The 24602-nt window shown below is 48.6% G+C and overlaps 1 protein-coding gene across 2 annotated transcripts in view; it reads right to left on the bottom strand.

The window, feature by feature from the left end:
- Positions 1-24602, bottom strand: part of LOC121538014 (plexin-A2-like) — a 346168-nt gene that overhangs the window by 255858 nt on the left and 65708 nt on the right. For both annotated transcript variants that reach the window (XM_041845745.2, XM_041845746.2), the window contains exon 3: positions 16879-17061. In XM_041845745.2, coding sequence (XP_041701679.1) covers positions 16879-17061 — 183 coding nt within the window. The remainder of the gene's footprint in view (positions 1-16878; positions 17062-24602) is intronic.

The following is a 24602-nucleotide window of genomic DNA, read 5'->3' as shown; positions in this document are numbered from 1 at the left end:
ATGAAATCAACTCCCACCATGGCTGTTTTTTACTTTTCTATTTATAATCAAATCAAAAAAATGAAAAAGGTCGAACTGAATTGCTTAGTGCCACTGCTTACAATGACAAATGTAAGGGAATGGGAAATGTAGTGGGTGATTTAGGCATGTTTCATCTTTGTAAAGCTTTAAAGCAGGAAGGCATGGATCTGAGAAGCCAGTGTTTGTGTTTGATGTAGTTTCTCCAAACCTAATGATACTGCATCAGCTCAACATCAGCAGAGAGGAAACCACACCATCAACTGCTTAAGGCACAATTACTCCCAGACCTCCACAAGACCAGTACTGTGGGAGCTTAGCCAGTCTTGGCCTGCATTCTACCCTCAAGACTCTCTCTCACGATCTCTCTCTCTCCCTCTCTCCTTGTTTCCTCCTCTCCCTCTCTCTCTCTCTCTCTCTCTCTCTCTCTCTCTCTCTCTCTCTCTCTCTCTCTCTCTCTCTCTCTCTATCTCTCTCTCTCGCTATGTGAATTGTGCCAATAAAGGTCATTTTCAAATTCAAATTCTCTCTCTCCTTCCTTCTCTCGCTGTTCCTTCTAACTTGATTTATTTTCAAAGCATTTAATATTTACTGTAAGCAAGATAAATAATGCTGACATCAAATTAATTTCTGGCTCAATCAACAGGAAAATATGCTGTACAGTTGGTACGTTGTGTTATTTTCTCTGTGTCTCAGGTGAAAAGTGCCACTAATCAGTATAGGGTTAATTAATTTACCTCCAAAAGTTAAGTCCAATTAGAGTATGCAGTCAAGGGTAATGTGTTTCACAACATCAAAAATACATCCCTGCCAATAATAAATATGAACATAAGCTTTTCTATTCTGAGAGACGTAGAAATTTAGTTGGTAATGTACATAAATAACTCAGCAACGCACAACATGTTTATAACATACGTGATTCAGTATTTAGGGGTTTAGTTTACCATACTAAACCATACTGGCACAGATGCCTAATAGCAGAGCCAGCCTACATCTCTACAGGCTAAATTAAGACTGAACACAATCCATCTGTAATCATAATAATAGTGTGTGTAGGAGTATTTCTCTCTTTTTGTTAGACAATCAAACTCTTTATCTTCAAGTCATTTGTGAAGGAATTAGAAAAATAGATGAATAAATGGAGAGAGTGAAACAGATTGAAGGAAGGAGAAAGAGAGATAGAGAGTTATTTGAATGTGAGTATTGAGATCACTGCGGGGTAGTCAGTGTAATTGTAATGGGCAGAGCTGGGGGAGAGAGAGAGGGGGGAGCGAGTGTGAGAGAGAGAGAGAGAGAGAGAGAGAGAGAGAGAGAGAGTGAGAGAGTGAGTGAGAGAGTGAGAGAGTGAGAGAGAGAGAGAGAGAGAGAGAGAGAGAGAGAGAGTGAGAGAGTGAGAGAGTGAGTGAGAGAGTGAGAGAGAGAGAGAGAGAGAGAGAGAGAGAGAGAGAGAGAGAGAGAGAGAGAGAGAGAGAGAGAGAGAGAGAGAGTGAGAGAGAGAGAGAGAGAGAGAGAGAGAGAGAGAGAGGGGGGAGGGGAGAGAGAGAGAGAGAGAGAGAGAGAGAGAGAGAGAGAGAGAGAGAGAGAGAGAGAGAGAGAGAGAGAGTGAGGGGGAGAGAGTGAGAGAGAGAGAGAGAGAGAGAGAGAGAGAGAGAGAGAGAGAGAGAGAGAGAGAGAGTGGAGAGAGAGAGAGAGAGAGAGAGAGAGAGAGAGAGAGAGAGAGAGAGAGAGAGAGAGAGAGAGAGAGAGAGTGAGAGAGAGAGGACAGCTGGCTAACCAGGCCTCTGCTACACACACACACATACAGCAAGGCTGAAATGGACTCATGACAAGTCACGACCGTGAGGAGTAAAGCGTCCGAGACGGAAATAGAGAGTGAGAGAAACCGAGAGAGTGAGAGGACAGAAGCCGCAGCCGAGGGGGTTAAGTGGTGGAGATTTATTGGGAAAGGAGTGTGGGGAGGGGAGGAGGGACGGGGAGAGTCTCTGAATGGAACAGCAGGGGCTCACTATCTTTCTGTTCAACTTGGCCCTTTAACAGTGAAGGGAAGCTGCAGCATGCTCTAAGAGAGACCCAGGCCAGGAGGGCTGATTGAAGTCTCAGCCTGGGGTTTGAAGGTACCAGGGCAACTGGCTCTGGAGCTACTGGGGCTGTTGCTTTGTACTCAATTAAAGGGGTTTTTAAAGGGGGTTTTAATGGGTTTTAAAGGGTTTTTAGATGGGTTTTAAAGGCTTTTAAAAGGCTTTTAAAATCGATTTTAAAGGGGTTTTAATGAGTTTTAAAGGGAGTTTAAAGGGGTTTTAAAGGACTTTTATAGGAGTTGTAAAGGGGTTTTAAAGGGGTTAAGAGCAGAGCAGTGGAGTCAAGTAGAGCTGAAGATCCTAAAGGTCACACAGACCTCGTACTGACTGAGGATACACATTTTTTATGTTTATCTTAACTCTGCATTGTTGGAAAAGGACCCGTCATTAAGCATTTCACTGTTAGTCTACACCTGTTGTTTACAAAGCATGTGACAAATACATTTTGATTTGATTTGAACACACACACGCAGCAGGGCGCGCACAGCACAGACCTAAAGCACACACACATACAGAGCAGACCTAAAGCACACACACATACAGAGCAGACCTAAAGCACACGTACACACACACTACTAAACCCTTCTGTACTTACACACCAAAGAGAAAGCTTTCTTCTCAAACATGACATACTCCTTTGTACTTGTATTGCTTTATTCTGACAAAGCTGTTTAGCGTGGCCAAGTTCTGACACTAACAGTTTCTCCGGCTGTAGGCTGGACAGGACAGAGACAGAAAGCAACAGTTCCGGTGATGTTTTCTCAAGGGCATTGAGTAAGGACGTCTGAGCTGCCTGATGATCTGAACACCACTCCTCTACAAACCTGCCCGCTGCCCTCAGTACTACTCAGCAATTACCCATAATGCTTATTGGTTTGCTGGTATTTCTAAGAGGTGACCGAAGCAAACAGAAACTCAGATGTTCAGTTAATGACAGTGATATTTGTTTGCTATCCATTTCAGACGTTGCAGTCATCTCTGGGTTCTGCTGTTATTTTTTATTTTTTTGGAAAGCTAAGGATCATCTGTAGTTAAGTTGCCCCTTCTGAAATGGGGATAATTTTAGGACCTTCAATTCTCCCTCTTTGTAGGAGAAACTGTGCCAAGGTGATTCACTGGCTTGGGACTAGGGAGGAAGGTGCTCTTTCATTCCTTGCAGCTGCCAATTTCTGTCTGCAATTCTCCCTGTTATTGCCAGTGCGTAAATTGAGGCTGGATTGGTAAATGTGCCATGATTAGGAAGATTGCCTGCAATCTTACCCAGCCACTGGTACAGATTGTGTTTTGGCGGGAGATACTGGCAGCTGTCAATTACAGAACTACTCACCTTGCTCCCATTCTCTGTCATTTTATCTTGACAGACATTTACATAACTAGTTTGATAAACAGTCAAACATAATAAAATGAGCGTCTTTCATTAACCCTTCGACGCGTACGATCACATATTTGTGATCATTGTTGAGTGGTCCCTGCAGCGTACCATTGCAAATATGTGATTGGAACAGTAGCAGCAGAAAGTATGATGCAACAAGCGCGTCTAAACAGCATTGTTGTCTGAAAAGCATCAAAACAATGTTTTGTACTGATGGAAAATAAAGGTATTCAACTTTATTGCTCAAGTTCACCTTTTATTGTAAAAGATAATTGCGAACTTCATCATCCAAGCATCACACGGAACACATCCACAGCCAAACTCATTCCATAAACCAGTCTAAATAACAGGACTAAATGCCACGGTATCTGCACACAATATAGCTGATTGCATGCACACACCATTCAATCTGATCGTCCACACAAACTACCGGACTTTGTTGCTTACATTACTTTATCCACCCTGTTCTCACTCTCCTCCGCCTGACTAGGCTAAAACCTATCCAAGCCATAATACTCACCGCATTTGATGATAGCGAAATATCCTCCTTGCTTGGTGATGAGGCAGGCATCTGTAGGCTACATGTCCAGTGGTGAAAATACGTTGACATGATGATAAAATGTAGGCACGTTTTAGCCTAGTTTTTCCAGGGGAGGATAAATGAAATTAATTTAAAAAATGAACAAAAAGTATTTAGGATACCAGCGTTTCCCTTAGCCATGGTCGCCATATGTAATATATGCTCATACCCCGCTCTCACTTTGTTTGTTCACCACTATTGTATCAAACATACTGGATTTAGCACCTCAGGTTTCCTGCCTTTTCTCACACTCAGACAGGCTAATACCACAGCCTCTTTCAGATAATAACACATATAATATAGATGATAATAATTATTATATAATTATCAATAATACTATAGATACTCACTGCTACTACTATAGGCAGAAAGGATAAGAGACTGAGTGGTTAAAAAATACAGTTTTATAAAGCCTAATATGAAGCAGAAAATGCTGTCTTGATGCAGTGAGGGGTGCAGAGAATAGCGGCAAAATGCAACAATCACTTTCTAGAACAGCAGAATAGAATTTGGGTACCATGTGCAAAAAGAACTCACGCTGTAAGCGCCGTTATTCATGTTTATAACATACGTGTCAAAAGGTTAAAAAACATACAACCAAACAATGCCAATGATTTAACAAAATAAGGTAATTATTGGTTTGGCAGGGATGATTTAAATCCCACCATTCAATATGAATCAAAGTGATGCAACTGTCATTATAAAGGACATTCAGAGAGGAAGAGAGGAATTATTATGATAATTGAAAATATACCTGTTAGCAATCATGGCACTGCCAGGGTTTTCAGCTGAAATTGTCTATTTCAAGTCAGCTCAAATCAGACATTAATGTTCAACGTAAAATCTAGAACTAGTTCGTCAGAAAACTGTACAGTGTGTGTGTGTGTGAGTTGTGTGTGTGTGTGTATGGACAGGTTGCAGTAGGACCTCTCCTGCTGGGCTGAGAGCTAGGCATCGTTTCTGAATAGGATGGGCTCTATTCAGACCGTTGCCATGGGCCTCAGCTGTTGCTAAGGACACCATCCACCATGCTGGTTTGGCTGCAGCAGCTCCTAGCACAGGGAGGGATCTCTCTCTCTCTCCTTCTCTCTCTCTCTCTCTCTCTCTCTCTCTCTCTCTCTCTCTCCTTCTCTCTCTCTCTCTCTCTCTCTCTCCTTCTCTCTCTCTCTCTCTCTCTCTCTCTCTCTCTCTCTCTCTCTCTCTCTCTCTCTCTCTCCCTATATCTCTCTCTCGCTCTCTCGTTCCCTCTCTCTCTCTCCCCTCCTTCTGCCTCTCACTCCCTCCCTATTTCTCCCCTCCCTGTCCTCTCTTCTCCTCAGTGTATACCTTATTAAGGTGACAGTGGCAGGGAGTCACAGCAAACAGAGGAACAGAGGGCGAGGTCAGAGTGTAGGAGAGGAGAAAGAGGAGAGGAACAACAGATTTGTTTAGCTGATGGTGGACAAACATCAGGCCAGCAGCAGGTCACCTCTATTCACCAGGCTCTGGGCCCTGGGCTCAGGGGGCTGGCTGGGCTGGCTGACACCCTGCAGGGTTCTACACCAACTTTTTTTCCACTGGTGGCACTGGTGTTACCAACTTTTTCAGTTGATGGCACCAGAACATGATTTGGTCGCACCAATTTTTGTCATGTTTTAGCCTGCCTGTTTAACAGTCTATAATTGCACTGTACATTAATCATTAATTTTAGCCTATATAATTACAGGCTTCAATATGTAACTTTTTGGCCGACCCGACCAAATTCACACACTGTAGAAATGTGAGTTATAGATCTGTCATTCTCATTGGAAGCAAGTTTAAGAAGTGGTAGATCTGTTCTATGTGCGCTATTTCTATGCTTCCCGTTCTAAAGTTCAGTTTTTGCGTCTTTTGATTTCGGTTTTGTACACCAGCTTCATACAGCTGAAAATACAATACGTTTGGTTATGAAAAATATATTTCACAGCAGTTTAGATGGTACAATGATTCTCTACACAATGATTGCATGTTTTGTCACATAAAGTGAAATTAGACGAACTATTACAATTTTAGCAACCAGGAAATGGCAGACCGTGTTGCACCTTTAAATATATATATACACTACCGGTCAAACGTTTTAGAACACCTACTCATTCAAGGGTTTTTCTTTATTTGTACTATTTTCTACATTGTAGAATAATAGTGAAGACATCAAAACTATTAAATAACACATATGGAATCATGTACAGTGGGGAGAACAAGTATTTGATACATTGCCGATTTTGCAGGTTTTCCTACTTACAAAGCATGTAGAGGTCTGTAATTTTTATCATAGGTACACTTCAACTGTGAGAGACAGAATCTAAAACAAAAATCCAGAAAATCACATAGTATGATTTTTAAGTAGTTAATTTAAATTTTATTGCATGACATAAGTATTTGATCACCTACCAACCAGTAACAATTCCGGCTCTCACAGACCTGTTAGTTTTTCTTTAAGAAGCCCTCCTGTTCGCCACTCATTACCTGTATTAACTGCACCTGTTTGAACTCGTTACCTGTATAAAAGACACCTGTCCACACACTCAATCAAACAGACTCCAACCACTCCACAATGGCCAAGACCAGAGAGCTGTGTAAGGACATCAGGGATAAAATTGTAGACCTGCACAAGGCTGGGATGGGCTACAGGACAATAGGCAAGCAGCTTGGTGAGAAGGCAACAACTGTTGGCACAATTATTAGAAAATGGAAGAAGTTCAAGATGACGGTCAATCACCCTCGGTCTGGGACTCCATGCAAGATCTCACCTCGTGGGGCATCAATGATCATGAGGAAGGTGAGGGATCAGCCCAGAACTACACGGCAGGACCTGGTCAATGACCTGAAGAGAGCTGGGACCACATTCTCAAAGAAAACCATTAGTAACACACTACGCCGTCATGGATTAAAATCCTGCAGCGCACGCAAGGTCCCCCTGCTCAAGCCAGCGCATGTCCAGGCCCGTCTGAAGTTTGCCAATGACCATCTGGATGATCCAGAGGAGGAATGGGAGAAAGTCATGTGGTCTGATGAGGCAAAAATAGAGCTTTTTGGTCTAAACTCCACTCACCGTGTTTGGAGGAAGAAGAAGGATGAGTACAACCCCAAGAACACCATCCCAACCGTGAAGCATGGAGGTGTAAACATCATTCTTTGGGGATGCTTTTCTGCAAACGGGACAGGACGACTGCACCGTATTGAGGGGAGGATGGATGGGGCCATGAATCGCGAGATCTTGGCCAACAACCTCCTTCCCTCAGTAAGAGCATTGAAGATGGGTCGTGGCTGGGTCTTCCAGCATGACAACGACCCGAAACACACAGCCAGGGCAACTAAGGAGTGGCTCTGTAAGAAGCATCTCAAGGTCCTGGAGTGGCCTAGCCAGTCTCCAGACCTGAACCCAATAGAAAATCTTTGGAGGGAGCTGAAAGTCCGTATTGCCCAGCGACAGCCCCAAAACCTGAAGGATCTGGAGAAGGTCTGTATGGAGGAGTGGGCCAAAATCCTGTGTGCAAACCTGGTCAAGACCTACAGGAAACGTATGATCTCTGTAATTGCAAACAAAGGTTTCTGTACCAAATATTAAGTTCTGCTTTTCTGATGTATCAAATACTTATGTCATGCAATAAAATGCAAATTCATTACTTAAAAATCATACAATGTGATTTTCTGGACTTTTGTTTTAGATTCCGTCTCTCACAGTTGAAGTGTACCTATGATACAAATTATAGACCTCTACATGCTTTGTAAGTAGGAAAACCTGCAAAATTGGCAGTGTATCAAATACTTGTTCTCCCCACTGTATATATACACTGCTCAAAAAAATAAAGGGAACACTAAAATAACACATCCTAGATCTGAATGAATGAAATAATCTTATTAAATATTTTTTTTCTTTACATAGTTGAATGTGCTGACAACAAAATCACACAAAAATTAACAATGGAAATCAAATGTATCAACCCATGGAGGTCTGGATTTGGAGTCACCGTCAAAATTAAAGTGGAAAACCACACTACAGGCTGACCCAACTTTGATGTAATGTCCTTAAAACAAGTCAAAATGAGGCTCTGTAGTGTGTGTGGCCTCCCCGTGCCTGTATGACCTCCCTACAACGCCTGGGCATGCTCCTGATGAGGTGGCGGATGGTCTCCTGAGGGATCTCCTCCCAGACCTGGACTAAAGCATCCGCCAACAGTCTGTGGTGCAACGTGACGTTGGTTGATGGAGCGAGACATGATGTCCCAGATGTGCTCAATTGGATTCAGGTCTGGGGAATGGGCGGGCCAGTCCATAGCATCAATGCCTTCCTCTTGCAGGAACTGCTGACACACTCCAGCCACATGAGGTCTAGCATTGTCTTGCATTAGGAGGAACCCAGGGCCAACCGCACCAGCATATGGTCTCACAAGGGGTCTGAGGATCTCATCTCGGTACCTAATGGCAGTCAGGCTACCTCTGGCGAGCACATGGAGGGCTGTGCGGCCCCCCAAAGAAATGCCACCCCACACCATGACTGACCCACCGCCAAACCGGTCATGCTGGAGGATGTTGCAGGCAGCAGAACGTTCTCCACGGCGTCTCCAGACTCTGTCACGTCTGTCACGTGCTCAGTGTGAACCTGCTTTCATCTGTGAAGAGCACAGGGCGCCAGTGGCGAATTTGCCAATCTTGGTGTTCTCTGGTAAATGCCAAACGTCCTGCACGGTGTTGGGCTGTAAGCACAACCCCCACCTGTGGACGTCGGGCCCTCATACCACCCTCATGGAGTCTGTTGCTGACCGTTTGAGCAGACACATGCACATTTGTGGCCTGCTGGAGGTCATTTTGCAGGGCTCTGGCAGTGCTCCTCCTGCTCCTCCTTCCACAAAGGCGAAGGTAGCAGTCCTGCTGCTGTGTTGTTGCCCTCCTACGACCTCCTCCACGTCTCCTGATGTACTGGCCTGTCTCCTGGTAGCGCCTCCATGCTCTGGACACTACGCTGACAGACACAGCAAACCTTCTTGCCACAGCTCGCATTGATGTGCCATCCTGGATGAGCTGCACTACCTGAGCCACTTGTGTGGGTTGTAGACTCCGTCTCATGCTACCACTAGAGTGAAAGCACCGCCAGCATTCAAAAGTGACCAAAACATCAGCCAGGAAGCATAGGAACTGAGAAGTGGTCTGTGGTCACCACCTGCAAAACCAGTCCTCTATTGGGGGTGTCTTGCTAATTGCCTATAATTTCCACCTGTTGTCTATTCCATTTGCACAACAGCATGTGACATTTATTGTCAATCAGTGTTGCTTCCTAAGTGGACAGTTTGATTTCACAGAAGTGTGATTGACTCGGAGTTACATTGTGTTGTTTAAGTGTTCCCTTTATTTTTTTGAGCAGTGTATATATATATATATAAAAAAAAAAACATGGGGGATTGGAAGTGATGCAGACAACTACATTGATGGAAGTTACAATCTATCTGCAATATTAAGCTGATCTAACCCCCCCCCCCAAAAAAATAAATAATAATAATAAATAATAATAAAATGTATCTTCACCTATTGGTGTCCTTTAGTAGTTGTTTCTGCAATTGGACCATGAAGGCCTGATTCACATAGTCTCCTCTGAACAGTTGATGTTGAGATGTGTATGTTACTTGAACTCTGTGAAGCATTTATTTGGGCTGCAATTGCTGAGGCTGGTAACTCTAATGAACTTATCCTCTGCAGCAGAGGTAACTCTGGGTCTTCCTCTCCTGTGGCGGTGCTCATGAGAGCCAGTTTCATCATAGCGCTTGATGGTTTTTGCGACTGCACTTGAAGAAACTTTCAAAGTTCTTGAAATGTTCAGAATTGACTGACCTTCATGTCTTAAAGTAATGATGGACTGTCGTTTCTCTTTGCTTATTTGAGCTATTCTTGCCATAATATGGACTTGGTCTTTTACCAAATAGGGCTATCTTCTGTCACAACACAACTGATTGGCTCAAACGCATTAAGAAGGAAAGACATTCCACAAATTCATTTTTAAGAAGGCACAGCTGTTAATTGAAATACATTCCAGGTGACTACCTCATGAAGCTGGTTGAGAGAATGCCAAGAGTGTGCAAAGCTGTCATCAAGGCAAAGGGTGGCTGTTTGAAGAATCTCAAATATAAAATATTTTTTGATTTGTTTAACACCTTTTTGGTTACTACATGATTCCATATGTGTTATTCAATAGTTTTGATGCCTTCACTATTATTCTACAATGTAGAAAATAGTAAAAATAAAGAAAAACCCTTGAATGAGTAGGTGTGTCCAAACTTTTGACTGGTACTGTATATACTCAAAAGTTTGGGGTCACTTAGAAATGTCACTTAGAAATGTCCTGAACAGTCCCCTTACTCCCTGGACCTACAGACCTCCAGGCCTCTTGGCCTACACTCCCTGCCCGCCTGCCTGCCCGCTCTCTGGGCCTGAGAGTTCAGCTTACTCCCAACCATGGAGCTCCATGTTTTCCCCTCTCCACAGCCTAAGTCCACACCTCCAGGCCTCTAGGCCTAATAATAACACAGACCAGGCTGGCTCGGTGGCCAAGCATATACACTCACAGAAGCACATACACACAAGTCACATTTGGGGAGGTTCAGCTTGACTATACAGGCATTGCCTGCAAGTTGCTATGGGGAACAGTAGAACTATAGAATAGCTGCCTCCGCGTGTCGTCCTCTGCATCCCTTTCAACTCCCCGGCCCTTTGTCTGCCACGTTCAGCTGTGTCCCACCACGGTGGCCCCCTGTCCTCTTACCCCCGTCCCCTCGACCCCCATCCCCTCACCCCCGTCCCCTCGACCCCCCACAACCACCTGTCACAGAGATAATATGACAGTGACCAGGTCAGTGGGCTGGGTGCCCGTGGGGCAGGCAGGCCTAGTTAGTTAACCAGTTCAATGGAACAAAGGATCAATTTGACCAATTAACGACCCACACTCGCAACCCAGAGGGGGTCGGGAGGGACACACCTGAACCAGCCTTTCATGTCCCTGTCCCTAGTTCCAGGAACCCATCCAAACCAAATGTTGATTATCCACCAGAGCAGAGCGATGAAAATAATCAATGAGGCCAAATGTAGCAGGACATACTGTACTGTAACCACATACACATGGTTGGAGGGTTGGACTGCTCTGTTCTCCAGCTCTAGAGGCATGGCCTACTGCCCATACTGGCCTGGAGCATCCCTTACATCTATCACATAGGAGATGTGTTTCTGAAAGGTGGGTTGTGGATTATTACACAAAGGCCACGCTGTGTGTCCTGCCAGCTTCAACATGATGAAGGACTGAAGGAGCTATAGGCCTATGATAATCTCACCGGGAAATCATCCCTTTGGTCTCAGGCTCAATACTCCTTAACCCCTGACTCGGTAGTACGGAGCAGGGATGTGGAATCAACCTTCATTGCCAGTATTCCCAGCTCCCTCCTTCATCTCTCTCCTCTGTTATGGGATTGATGGGCGGTGTTAGCAGGGGAACCCTCAGAGAGAGAGAGTTCTGCTGGGGGCTCTTTAAGCGCTCCGTTCATCCTATCACAGGGTTCTATTTTTTCTCCATTTTAACATCCCTTCTTTCTACATGTTCCTCTGCTTCCATCCTTGACTGGCTATATCAAAGGGAGTTAGCCCCCCCCCACCTCTCTCTTCCCTCTCTTTTCCCACCAAGCTCTAAAGCAGTAAATTAACCTCCTCACTCACGTAGCATCACATTTAGATGACGCTACTCTTAGGTAATATAGACCCAAAATCATCTAGGAGTATTTCAAAAATGGCAATCTTTCTCAGATTCTGACCCAGAGAACCTTGAAGCTTGATGTAGGTCTCTGGGTGAAAGTTAGCTGCTATCAATAAATCAACTGTGTTTGGGAATTTCCAATAGACCATTGGATAATCTTTTGACATTTTAACAGGACACACATAGAAGTTAATTCAGGGGGGATTTTAAAGCCTGTTACTCTGTAACTCAGAGGTGTTTTAAGAGTTAGCTGGAGTTGCTGGGTATCGATTGGGCCACTCACCCTCTACCCCCACACACGCACACATACACGCGCGCACAGACACACATACACCCAACACACACCTAACACACACAGCCATCTGTATGAAAGACACCAGTCTAATGTGCCCATATGTTCCTCTCCAGCTCTACATATTCCTTGTCCTCACCTCACTGTCTCTGTTCCCCCACCCCTTAACCCCTGTCCCTCCCCCTCCCCCACATCTTAACCCCTGTTCCTCCCCCACATCTTAACCCCTGTCCCTCCATCAATCCCCCTACTAAAACATGCCTGTTACCACACCAGCAGCACAATCTACAATCCAGCAGCGTTAGCTGGCTTCCCTTCGCCTTGCTCCACCCCTGCCCAGGAAATAACTAGAGAAACAGTAAGAACTAGTCTGTAGGGAGAGAGAGAGAGAGAGAGAGAAACACAGATAGAGAGAGAGAGAGAGAGAGAGAGAGAGAGAGAGAAACACAGAGAGAGAGAGAGAGAGAGTGAGAGAGAGAGAGAGAGTGAGAGAGAGAGAGAGAGAGAGAGAGAGAGAGAGAGAGAGAGAGAGTGAGAGAGAGAGTGAGAGCGAGCGAGAGAGAGAGTGGAGTGTGAAATGAATGGGGAAGTGGGAGAAGAAGGTGTATATGAGTGTGTGTGTGTGTGTGTGTGTGTGTGTGTGTGTGTGTGTGTGTGTGTGTGTGTGTGTGTGTGTGTGTGTGTGGGTGAGTGAGTAAGGGGAGGGGGTTTTTGGGGAAGGGAGCCAATCCAATTACAGGCAGCGGTGCAGACTAGCCCTGGATCCTGGTTCCTTCCTTCAGCTGCACATTTCAACAGTCTTTTCCTCCTCCACCCCCTCTCCCTTCTCTCTCCCTCCCTCTCCCTCTGTCTCTCTCTGCTCTGGGGGAATGGGGGAGGGGGAAGCAGGCAGAGCGCAGCCAGAGCCAGCTTGCTTAAGTGAGGATGAGGCTCCAGCGCTGCTATGCCGTGTCACTACACCTACCAAGCATAACATCCTGTAAACCTATAGCCCTGTCCTGCTGTGCTGCCCTGCCCTAGCCTGGTCCTCTACACTGGTCCCCATGGCCTGCCTGGCACCAGCTTATCAGCCTGCTGCAGTGGGAGAAAGCAGGGGCTGGGGCTGGGGCTGCAGTGGGAGAAAGCAGGGGCTGGGTCTGGGGCTGCAGTGGGAGAAAGCAGGGGCTGGGTCTGGGGCTGCAGTGGGAGAAAGCAGGGGCTGGGGCTGGGGCTGCAGTGGGAGAAAGCAGGGGCTGGGGTGGAGCTGGGGCTGCAGTGGGAGAAAGCAGGGGCTAAGGCTGAAGCTGGGGCTGCAGTGGGAGAAAGCAGGGGCTGGAGCTGGAGCTGCAGTGGGAGAAAGCAGGGGCTGGGGCTGGAGCTAGAGCTGGGGCTGCAGTGGGAGAAAGCAGGGGCTGGGGCTGGGGCTGGAGCTGGGGCTGCAGTGGGAGAAAACAGGGGCTGGGGCTGGAGCTGGGGCTGCAGTGGGAGAAAGCAGGGGCTGGGGCTGGGGCTGGAGCTGGGTCTACAGTGGGAGAAAGCAGGGGCTGGGGCTGGAGCTGGGTCTGCAGTGGGAGAAAGCATGGGCTGGGGCTGGGAGTCTGAGACTGGGGCAGGGACTAGCATGCATGACACACAGGGATGGAGGTACTGTAACCCCCTAAACAAACAGCAACCAACACGCTACCAAGCAGCCTCATCCTCTCCCCTCTCTCCCCTCTCTCTTTGTCATGTATGGATCAGGCTCCACGCCTCAACAGGCTGAACATACAGGCTTCTGGGCTTTTCTCTCCCAGACAGCCAGCCAGTCAGCCAGCCAGCCAGTGGGGCAGTGGACCGTGGAGCGGCGTCTCTCGGTGTGCCTCCTGATATCCTGGTTAATTCGTCCCCCATGCTATGGCTGTGAGAGAGGATAGGATGGCACCAGGCAGCCATGATGGTTTCGCTTTTCATGGCATTGTCATACATGAAGGCAGAGATAGGATGTGAAGAGAAGACACATACTGTATGTAAGGAATGCAGCAGGGAGATGAAAAGGAAACTGTGCACAGTACTGTACGCACCAGAGTGGAGAGAACTGTGTTCTACTGTCTAATTCAATTTAACCATGTAGAAAAAAAGTTATAAATTATTAAGTACCTCAAACAAGGGGGACTACGCCGAATGAGTCTTTTTCAATTCCACATCCTGATTGGGCCACAGATTGAATTAAATAAACCGAAATAACCCAGCAGGTCCATTTGTGTTGTGTCTCAGGGGCTAGGGAAACAGAGGGCGAGCCAAAACAGTTGAAAGATGCTCTTACCAGCACAACTGTTATTTGCTCTCTCTATCCCTCTATCGTTCTCGCGGTCTCTTTCTCCCTCTCCCTCTCTCCTTCTCCCTCTCTCCATCCCTCCCTCTTTCTTCCCCCCACTCTCCATCTCTCTCTCACATTCCCTCTAATCCTCTCTCTAGGAGTGACAGCTGTTGTTTTTGTCCTGCTCTGGCCCATGTGACAGAGGCCCACACTGTCACTCAAGCTGTGACAGTTCCCAGGGGGAGGAGCCAAGTCGCTGCTGACAAATCCCACAATCTGCTGTCATACACTAGGAGGATCCATGATACACAGTACCACCATGACCAATGGCAACTGATTGGATTTATACAGTAAAGCACTTTTCCAGATGCTCAAAGAGCTTTACATTATAATGTAAGGGGAAAACTCACCTCACAAACCACCATCAACATCATCTACATGCAGCAAGGCAGCCTCGACAGCAGCCCAACACAGGTAGCCCTTCTAGATTACACATACATCTTTGTTGGTTTTATTATTATTATTATTTTGTTGTACTTTTTACCCCTTTTTCTCCCCAAATTCGTGATATCCAATTGGTAGTTACAGTCTTGTCCCATCGCTGCAACTCCTGTACGGGCTCGGGAGAGGCAAAGGTTGAGAGCCATGCGTCCTCCGAAACACGACCCTGCCAAGCCACACTGCTTCTTGACACACTGCTCGCTGAACCCGGAAGCCAGCCGCACCAATGTGTCGGAGGAAACACTGTACAACTGGTGACCGAAGTCAGCGTGTATGCGCCCGGCCCGCCACAAGGAGTCGCTAGAGCGCAATGGGACAAGGACATCCCAGCCAGCAAAACCCTCCCCTAAGCCAGACGACGCTGGGCCAATTGTTCACCGCCTCATGGGTCTCCCAGTCGCGGCCGGCTGCGACACAGCCTGGGATCGAACCCGGGTCTGTACACATACATAATTTGACTGTTAAATGCTTCCACTGCACTTCAATTTTAATACCAAAACAGTGCTGACTGTGTAATGCCAGGTTACCAATTTGAATATGACGAAGTAGCCCACACAACACGCTCCACTTCTCCAACATCATTATAATCTTTCCATGCATAATAGCCACATGATCCACTAGGTGCTCTATAAGCTGCCTGTGTTGGTGCGGTGGGGTGAAATATGCCATGATAAGAGGACTGGTGGCCCTTAAAGCTACAGGCTGGGATCTGAGAATCTATTCAAATGTCATTTCAATTCAAAACAATTCTGCTGTTTTTCAAATGCCAGACAGCATTGTCTGGCCGCTCCAGCAGAGACAGAGGCTGGGTTTTGCGTGGGCCTGCTCTCTCTAGCCTCCCCCCTCTCTCTGGGTTGCAGGAATAAAGGTCCCTATTAAAATTAATGGGCCAGTCGAGGTTATTCAGCACGGCCGCCATTAACAGTGCTCATTCCATAAGGGGAACATAATGAGCACTACAGAGGAACGACACCCACTGCTCCCCTACGCCCTGCCACTCTACACCCACTGCTCCCCTACGCCCTGCCACTCTACACCCACTGCCCCCCTACGCCCTGCCACTCTACACCCACTGCCCCCCTACGCCCTGCCACTCTACACCCACTGCCCCCCCTACGCCCTGCCACTCTACACCCACTGCTCCCCTACGCCCTGCCACTCTACACCCACTGCTCCCCTACGCCCTGCCACTCTACACCCACTGCCCCCCTACGCCCTGCCACTCTACACCCACTGCCCCCCTACGCCCTGCCACTCTACACCTCTGCCCCCCTACGCCCTGCCACTCTACACCCACTGCTCCCCTACGCCCTGCCACTCTACACCCACTGCTCCCCCTACGCCCTGCCACTCTACACCCACTGCTCCCCTACGCCCTGCCACTCTACACCTCTGCCCCCTACGCCCTGCCACTCTACACCTCTGCCCCCCTACGCCCTGCCACTCTACACCCACTGCCCCCCTACGCCCTGCCAGTCTACACCCACTGCCCCCCTACGTCCTGCCACTCTACACCCACTGCCCCCCTACGCCCTGCCACTCTACACCCACTGCCCCCCTACGCCCTGCCAGTCTACACCCTTGCCCACCTGCCTCACTGTCACAGGACCAAAAGCATTAAATATGGAGGAGAAAAGTTTATCTTCTCCTCATCACCACACTGTGCTCCATCCGGACTGAGTCCCTGGAATAGAATAGCACCACTTTGCAGTGTCTGAGGGTCTGAAGACCAGTCAGTGGACAGACAGACTCCCCAGTCACCTGAGGCCATGGCTTCAACAGTGATGAAGTGGCTGGGATCTCTTTAAATGGACCTTGAACTTGAACTGGGACACCAGAATAGATAGAGGACTTTTTCAAAAGACGAACGAGCTGGAGAAGACTGCCCAGAACAGAGTGCGATGGAGAGGAGTCTTCGATGGCCTGTATTATGGTCAGTATTTTAGAAACCCAAGCCGTGGCTGACGATAACTGCTGGTAACTGACCATAACTGTCAGTAATGGTAACTGACCTTTTTGAGGCGTCCGCTCTTGGTGCCGACGAAGGCTACGCAGTATCCGTTGTAGACGTAGGAGGTGACAGAGGTCATGCGGTCCCGTGTCTCTGTGTAGAGAGTGTGTCCTGTCACCAGCTGAGAGCCGCCAAGGGGCTGGTTGATGTCCAAACCACAGAACGAGTCATCGATGGGCACCGGCTGGAAGAGAGAGAGAAAGGAGAGGTTAGAGATGGGAAAGAGAGAGAGGTTAGAGATAGAGAGAGAGAGAAAGGTTATAGATGGAGAGAGAGGGGGGTTATAGATGGAGAGAGAGAGGTTATAGATGGAGAGCGAGAGAGGTTAAAGATAGAGAGAGAGAGAGAGAGAGAGAGAGAGAGAGAGAGAGAGAGAGAGAGAGAGAGAGAGAGAGAGAGAGAGAGAGAGCAGAGAGCGAGAGAGAGAGAGAGAGAGAGAGAGAGGTTATAGATGGGGAGAGAGAGAGCAGGAGATGGGGGAGGAAAGAGAGAGAGAGAGAGAGAGAGAGAGAGAGAGAGAGAGAGAGAGAGAGAGAGAGAGAGAGAGAGAGAGAGAGAGAGAGAGAGAGAGAGAGAGAGAGAGAGAGAGAGAGAGAGAGAGAGAGAGAGAGAGAGAGAGAGAGAGAGAGACAAGGTGGATCCTAGTGCATCCTGCTCCCTGGCTGCCAGACTTCGTCCTTTCTGCTGTCTTTCTGTTCCATTTGGTAGACATGTCTCTGCTGTGCTTCACTGAGCCCCACCTTGCACTCACCCTGCTTCATTACACAGGGATATGATCACATCAGGGCAGGAGGAGGAGAGCATGCTTATTAAGTATGGCTTCTACCAAACAGAGCTTCTCTACACTGCAGGTAAACATACACAGTGATGGAATGACATGGACAAGGAAACAACTAGAGAATCTGGCTGGAGGACTTGTGGCTTGACCTTGCCCCATCCAAGAGAAATATGACCTGTCAAAATGTCTGATAAAATCTCCTCAACAGAAATCTAAACTATGAACGACGGTGCCATCAGAATCATTTAAACTGTCCTTAATTTGGTTGGGAATGGAACTCCACATCAAGTCACATCAGAGGTGGGCGGGGCTGGGCTGTGTCTATGGTGGTGACCCAGGCCAGAGTGTGAGTGGCAGTGGCAGGGTTTACCACTAGTTACCACAGCTATATCGTAACAATGTTGCTTTTTGGTCTTAATTTAAGGTTAGGGTTAAGCATAAGTCTAGCAGTGTGGTTAAGGTTAGGGTTAATGGTAGGGTTAGGTTTAAAATCACAATTTAAGAAGAGAAATTAAGAAATAGGTGGGTTTATGACTGGCTGTGGTAACTAGTCACAATCCAGTGGCAGGAGAGGAGGGACGGTGGCTCAAAGTGACATATAGAGCAAAGGGAGATGGTCGGGAGAGGGCTGGGGCTGGGAGGAGCATTCAGAGCATCACTCAGTGGTCTCAGGACAGACAAACAGGCCAGGGCACAGTGATCACTGACACAAAGCCACTACATTGTGTGTTTGTGTGTGTGTGTGTGTGTGTGTGTGTATGTGTGTGTGTTGTGTGTGTGTGTGTGTGTGTGTGTGTGTGATTGTGTGTGTGTGTGATGTGTGTGTGTGTGTGTGTGTGTGTGTGTGTGTGTGTGTGTGTGTGTGTGTTACGACAGATCAGGGCAGGTGACAGCCACACTGATCACTGACACACAGCCACTACAGCCCCAGGACCCATGGTAGTCAACCCTCTCTCCCTCGCTACGCTACACTATAGCACATCACGCTACACTCGTAAAGCCTCTGCTTTTCATGAGCGGAGCGAAAAGCAATAACGCTGACGGGCATAAACGCTTCAGCCTCGTAGACGCGCCCCCTCAGCCACCCCATCCTTGCCGAACAAACATCATCTATCTTTCTTCACAGCTCTCAAAATAGCATGGATGGAGCGATAGTGGGCCCACTCCACTGTGATATGAAAGGCTACATTCACTCCCTGTAATTTACATAGATAAACTTCCTAAAGCATAATCGGATGTCTGGAGACTGAGGTGAACAATAAGTGCCTGATTAGCCATTCACACGGTCCCCCTCGACCCTCTGACCTCCCATTCCCATGACAATGCTATGGCTAGCCATCGCTAGGTGACAGGGATGTGGACACGGTTTCAGTTCCCTCTCAGGAGACCTACAGAGGGCTCAATTAATAGTGGCTCCTCTTTAAACACACATGCTCTGGAGCAGGGTTTCCCAAACTTGGTTTCCCAAACTCGGTTTCCCAAACTCGGTCCTGGGGCCCCCCCTGGGTGCACGTTTTGTTTTTTGCTCTAGCACTACACAGTTGATTAAAATAATCAAAGCTAGGGCAAAAACCAAAACGTGCACCCACGGGGGGTCCCTGGACTGAGTTTGGGAAACCCTGCTCTGGAGGAGGGTAGAGTAACTACCAATTAGCAGAAAGGCCCATCAGAGTGTAGTTCCTCCACATACACAGGAAGGCAGTCATCAGGGTTTGGTGTGACTGTGAGCCTCCGGACTACAGACCAAGTCTAACCTTCATGTAATGGATTTTCAATACACTTTAGCTATGTTTACAGGAGTGTATTTTGTGATATAGAACTAGCTCATTTAGAAGATGGATTTTTCTTCTTTATAAAAGCAGCTGTGCACAACCTCTGCCTCGAGTACAAAAGCATTCACTCTCCTTGAGGGAGATTGAAAGAAAACACAGTCAAGGTTAGCATTCCAGATGACATATCCAGCTGTTGGGGTGTAATGTGTATGGGCTTTCAGAGTTCTTCATCTGTTGATGTCTAATTGCATAATCCATTAAACACTGTTGATTTATTGACCTGTCCTCGACAGACAGCAAGAAAGAGTCTTTACGTTCCTACATTTCCTTATCTGCTGGGCTAGCCGCTAGACATGTGTTTCCTTGGCTAGCAGAGAACAGAGAGGGGAGGGTACTACAATGGAATGTGGCTGGGAGTACTTGAGGAACATTCTAATTAGGGTTGAAGGAGAATGGAGAGAACGGTGTAGGGGGTCGTGATGATGGTCCCACTGGGGGCTGATGAGGGATTCTCCTGGGGACTAAAAGAGAGGCCAAAGATCTGATCTTACTTCCATGGTGAGAGAGAATGCCTCCATACAACCTCTCTTTCTCCATCTCACTCTTTCTATCTTTCCCTCTCTCTCTCTCCCTCCCTCTCATTCCCTCCCTCCCTCTCTCACTACCTCCCCTCCCCTCCTACCTCCCTCCCTCCCTCTCAATTCATTTCAATTCAAGGGGCTTTATTGGCATGGGAAACATATTTTTACATTGCCAAACAAGTGAAATGGATAAACAAAAATGAATTAAACAATAAAAAGTTAACAGTAAATATTACACTCACACAAGTTCCAATGTCATATTATGTCTATATACAGTGTTGTAACGATGTGCAAATAGTTACAGTACAAAAGGGAAAATAAATAAACATCAATATGGGTTGTATTTACAATGGTGTTTGTTCTTCACTGGTTGCCCTTTTCTTGTGGCAACAGGTCACATATCTTGCTGCTGTGATTGCACACTGTGGTATTTCACCCAATAGATATGGGAGTTTATCAAAATTGGATTTGTTTTCAAATTCTTTGTTGGTCTGTGTAACCTGAGGGAAATACAGCGGCTTGCGAAAGTATTCACCCCCCCCTGGCATTTTTCCTATTTTGTTGCCTTACAACCTGGAATTAAATTAGATTTTTGGGGGGGTTTGTATCATTTGATTTACACAACATGCCTACCACTTTGCAGATGCAAAATATTTTTTATTGTGAAACAAACAAGAAATAAGACATACTGACCCCCCGTGGGAAACGAACCCACATCCCTGCCGGCCAAACCCTCCCCTACTGTCACGGTTTCGGCCGAGGCTGCCTCTCTTCCTTGCTCGGGCAGGCTTCGGCGTTCGTCGTCTCCGGAATACTAGCTGCCACCGTTGCATGTTTCTATGTTCGTTTGCTTTTGTCTGATTGTTGTTACACCTGTTATCGTTTAGTGTATTAGTGTCCTATAAGGTCTCGTTGTGTTTGTCTAGTGTTGTGTGTGATTGTTTGACTGTCGTGCCGGTAGGCTGTTATTCTACTGTTTGCTCGGTTGAGCTATTTCTCCATATTGTTTGGAGGGTTTTGTCGCACCTGTTAGTGCGCCCGTTATTTTCGCCTACGTGCGGAGTTTTGCCTCAGGGCATTTATTCGTGCTTGTTTTTGTGTGCATCTACTAAAGTCTGTTGGACTAACGTTCTGCGTCCTGCGCCTGATTCCACCACCACACCCACCTACATCATCATTGACAGAATCACACACCTGCTCGAATGGAATCAGCAGGAGCCGCAGCAGCACAGGCGACGCTGGAGGACAGGGTCCGCGAGCAGAATGACCAGATCCTGCGGATGGGGTCCGCACTGCAGGAGGTGATCACCACCATCCGAGGCTGGGAGACCCGAGGGACACCTCCACCACCATCTTCCCTGCCCGCACCATCGGCAAGTCAGCCCATTCCCGCTCCGGAACCCAGAGGAGTTCGACTCTCGCTCCCGAGGGCCTACGATGGGACCGCTGCCGGGTGTCAGGGATTCCTTCTCCAGGTGGAGCTTTACCTGGCCACCGTGCACCCGGCGCCCTCGGGACACGAGAGCGTGTCCGCCCTGATCTCCTGCCTTTCCGGTAAGGCGTTGGAATGGGCCAACGCAGAGTGGAGGAGAATAGACGCTACCACCATCACCTACGACGAGTTCTCCCGCCGCTTCAGGGCGGTGTTTGACCATCCCCCGGAGGGGAAAGCGGCGGGGGAGCGTCTGTTCTGCCTCCGGCAGGGGAAGAGGAGTGCCCAGGAGTTCGCCTTGGAATTCCGTACTCTAGCGGCGGATGCAGGGTGGAATGAGCGGGCCCTCATCGATCACTATCGATGTAGTCTACGTGAGGACGTCCGTAGGGAGCTGGCCTGTAGGGACACCAGCCTCTCGTTCGACCAGTTGGTCGACATGTCCATCAGGCTGGATACCCTGCTAGCTACCCGCGGACGTCCCGAGGGGGGTCCGTCCATTTCCCCCTCCAGCGCCTCCGAGCCGTGCCCCATGGAGCTCGGTGGCGCTGGCGCTAGAGAGAGGAGGGGTCGGATTACGAGGGGGTCCATCTCCTGCACCAACTGTGGTCGGGGAGGACACACCGCGGCTAGGTGCTGGGGATGGCCTCCTAGGGGAGAAGACGACAGGTCCCGCACTGGGGAGTCCTTCCAGGTGAGTAGGCGCCCCACTCACCCAGAGCTCTCTGTTGCACACTTCTGTATACCTGTGCGTTTTCCAGAGGTAGCACCTCATTCCCAGCATAAGGCGCTGGTAGATTCAGGTGCGGCTGGGAATTTTGTTGATAAGGAATTTTGTTTAGCCTTATGGATTCCCCTACTCCCTGTTGACGTCCCCTTCCCCGTTCATGCCCTAGATAGCCGTCCGTTGGGTGCGGGCTTGATCAGGGAGCTCACGGCGCCACTTAGGATGTGTGCGCAGGGGGGTCATCAGGAGATGATCCAGCTATTTCTGATCGACTCGCCTGCGTATCCGGTGGTGCTGGGCATGCCCTGGTTGAGTACCCATAACCCATCTATTTCGTGGCAGGAGAGGGCTCTGATGGAGTGGTCTGCCCAGTGTGTGGGTCGATGTTTAGGCGTTTCCGTAGGGGCTACCTCGGTGGAGAGTCCAAACCAGGTGCCCGCATTGCACGTTCCCCCTGAGTATGGGGATTTGGCTATTGTGTTCAGTAAGTCGAGGGCGACGCAGTTGCCTCCCCATAGGCAGGGAGATTGTGCGATAGACCTCCAGGCAGGAGCTGCCATGTGTATCCTCTGTCTCAGGAGGAGAAGAGAGCTATGGAGACTTACATAGACGAATCTCTGAGACAAGGATACATACGGCCTTCCACTTCCCCTGCGTCCTCGAGTTTCTTTTTGTGAAGAAAAAGGATGGTGGGTTACGCCCGTGCATTGATTACCGTGGTCTCAATCAGATCACGGTGAAGTACAGTTATCCACTCCCGCTGATTGCGACCATGACGGAGTCATTGCACGGGGCGCGTTTCTTCACTAAATTAGATCTCAGGAGCGCGTACAACTTGGTGCGCATTAGGGGGGGGCGATGAATGGAAGACAGCCTTTAGTACCACCTCGGGCCATTACGAGTATCTTGTCATGCCATACGGGTTGATGAACGCTCCTTCAGTTTTCCAATCATTCATGGATGAGATCTTCAGGGACATGCAGGGGCAGGGGGTGGTCGTGTACATAGATGACATTCTCGTGTACTCGCCTACCCGAGTCGAGCATGTGGCCCTGGTGCGCCGAGTGTTGCGGAGGCTGTTGGAGCACGACCTGTATGTCAAGGCAGAGAAGTGTCTGTTTTTCCAGGAGTCGGTTTCCTTTTTGGGTTATCAGTTGTCTGCGTCAGGGGTGAAGATGGAGGTAGACCGGGTGTCAGCCGTGCGTAATTGGCAAACGCCAACCACTGTGAAGGAGGTGCAGCAGTTTTTGGGGTTTGCGAATTACTACCGGAGGTTTATCCGGGGGTTTTGGACAGGTGGCAGCTCCCATAACGTCTCTTTTGAAGGGGGTCCGGTGCGTCTGCAGTGGTCAGCCGAGGCGGACAGGGCGTTTGGGAGGCTGAAGGACCTGTTTACCTCGGCCCCGGTGCTGGCGCATCCGGATCCCTCTTTGCCATTTCAGGTAGAGGTGGACGCGTCAGAGGCCGGTATAGGAGCCGTGCTTTCGCAACGGTCCGGCGCGCCACCTAAACTCCACCCCTGTGCTTTTTATTCCAAGAAGCTCAGTCCGGCGGAGCGAAACTATGACGTAGGGGACAGGGAGCTGTTAGCCGTGGTACAGGCCCTAAAGGTGTAGAGGCACTGGCTTGAGGGGGCTCAACACACTTTCCTCATTTTGACGGACCACCGTAACCTGGAGTACATCCGGGCAGCGAGGAGGCTGAACCCTCGCCAGGCGAGGTGGAATATGTTTTTGACCCGGTTCACATTTAAGATCACGTACATCCCTGGGTCACAGAATGGTAAGGCAGATGCACTGTCTCGGCGGTATGACACGGAGGAGAGGTCCGTGGAGCCCACTCCCATACTGCCGGAGTCTTGTCTGGTGGCACCGGTAGTGTGGGAGGTCGATGCTGAACTCGAGCGGGCGTTACGCACCGACCCTAGTCCACCTCAATGCCCGGAGGGTCGGAAGTACGTTCCGCTCGAGGTTCGGGATCGATTGATTTATTGGGCTCACACGTCACCCTCCTCTGGACACCCTGGTATCGGCCGGACAGTGCACTGTCTTAGTGCCAAGTACTGGTGGCCCACGTTGGCGAGGGATGTGAGGGTTTATGTTTCCTCCTGCTCGGTGTGCGCCCAGTGTAAGGCGCCTAGACATCTGCCTAGGGGTAAGTTATTACCCCTGCCCGTTCCACAACGACCATGGATTTCCTCACTGACCTTCCTCCTTCACAGGGAAATACCACTATACTGGTCGTTGTGGACCGGTTTTCTAAGGCCTGTCGTTTGCTCCCTATGCCGGGCCTTCCTACTGCCCTGCAAACCGCCGAAGCACTATTCACCCATGTGTTCCGGCACTACGGGGTACCCGAGGATATTGTGTCTGATCGAGGTCCCCAATTTACCCCCAGAGTCTGGAGAGCTTTTATGGAGCGGTTGGGGGTCTCGG

The sequence above is a fragment of the Coregonus clupeaformis genome, chromosome 24 (assembly GCF_020615455.1).
Source record: "Coregonus clupeaformis isolate EN_2021a chromosome 24, ASM2061545v1, whole genome shotgun sequence".
Classification (NCBI taxonomy): domain Eukaryota; kingdom Metazoa; phylum Chordata; class Actinopteri; order Salmoniformes; family Salmonidae; genus Coregonus; species Coregonus clupeaformis.
This window is presented reverse-complemented; position numbering and strand designations above follow the sequence as displayed.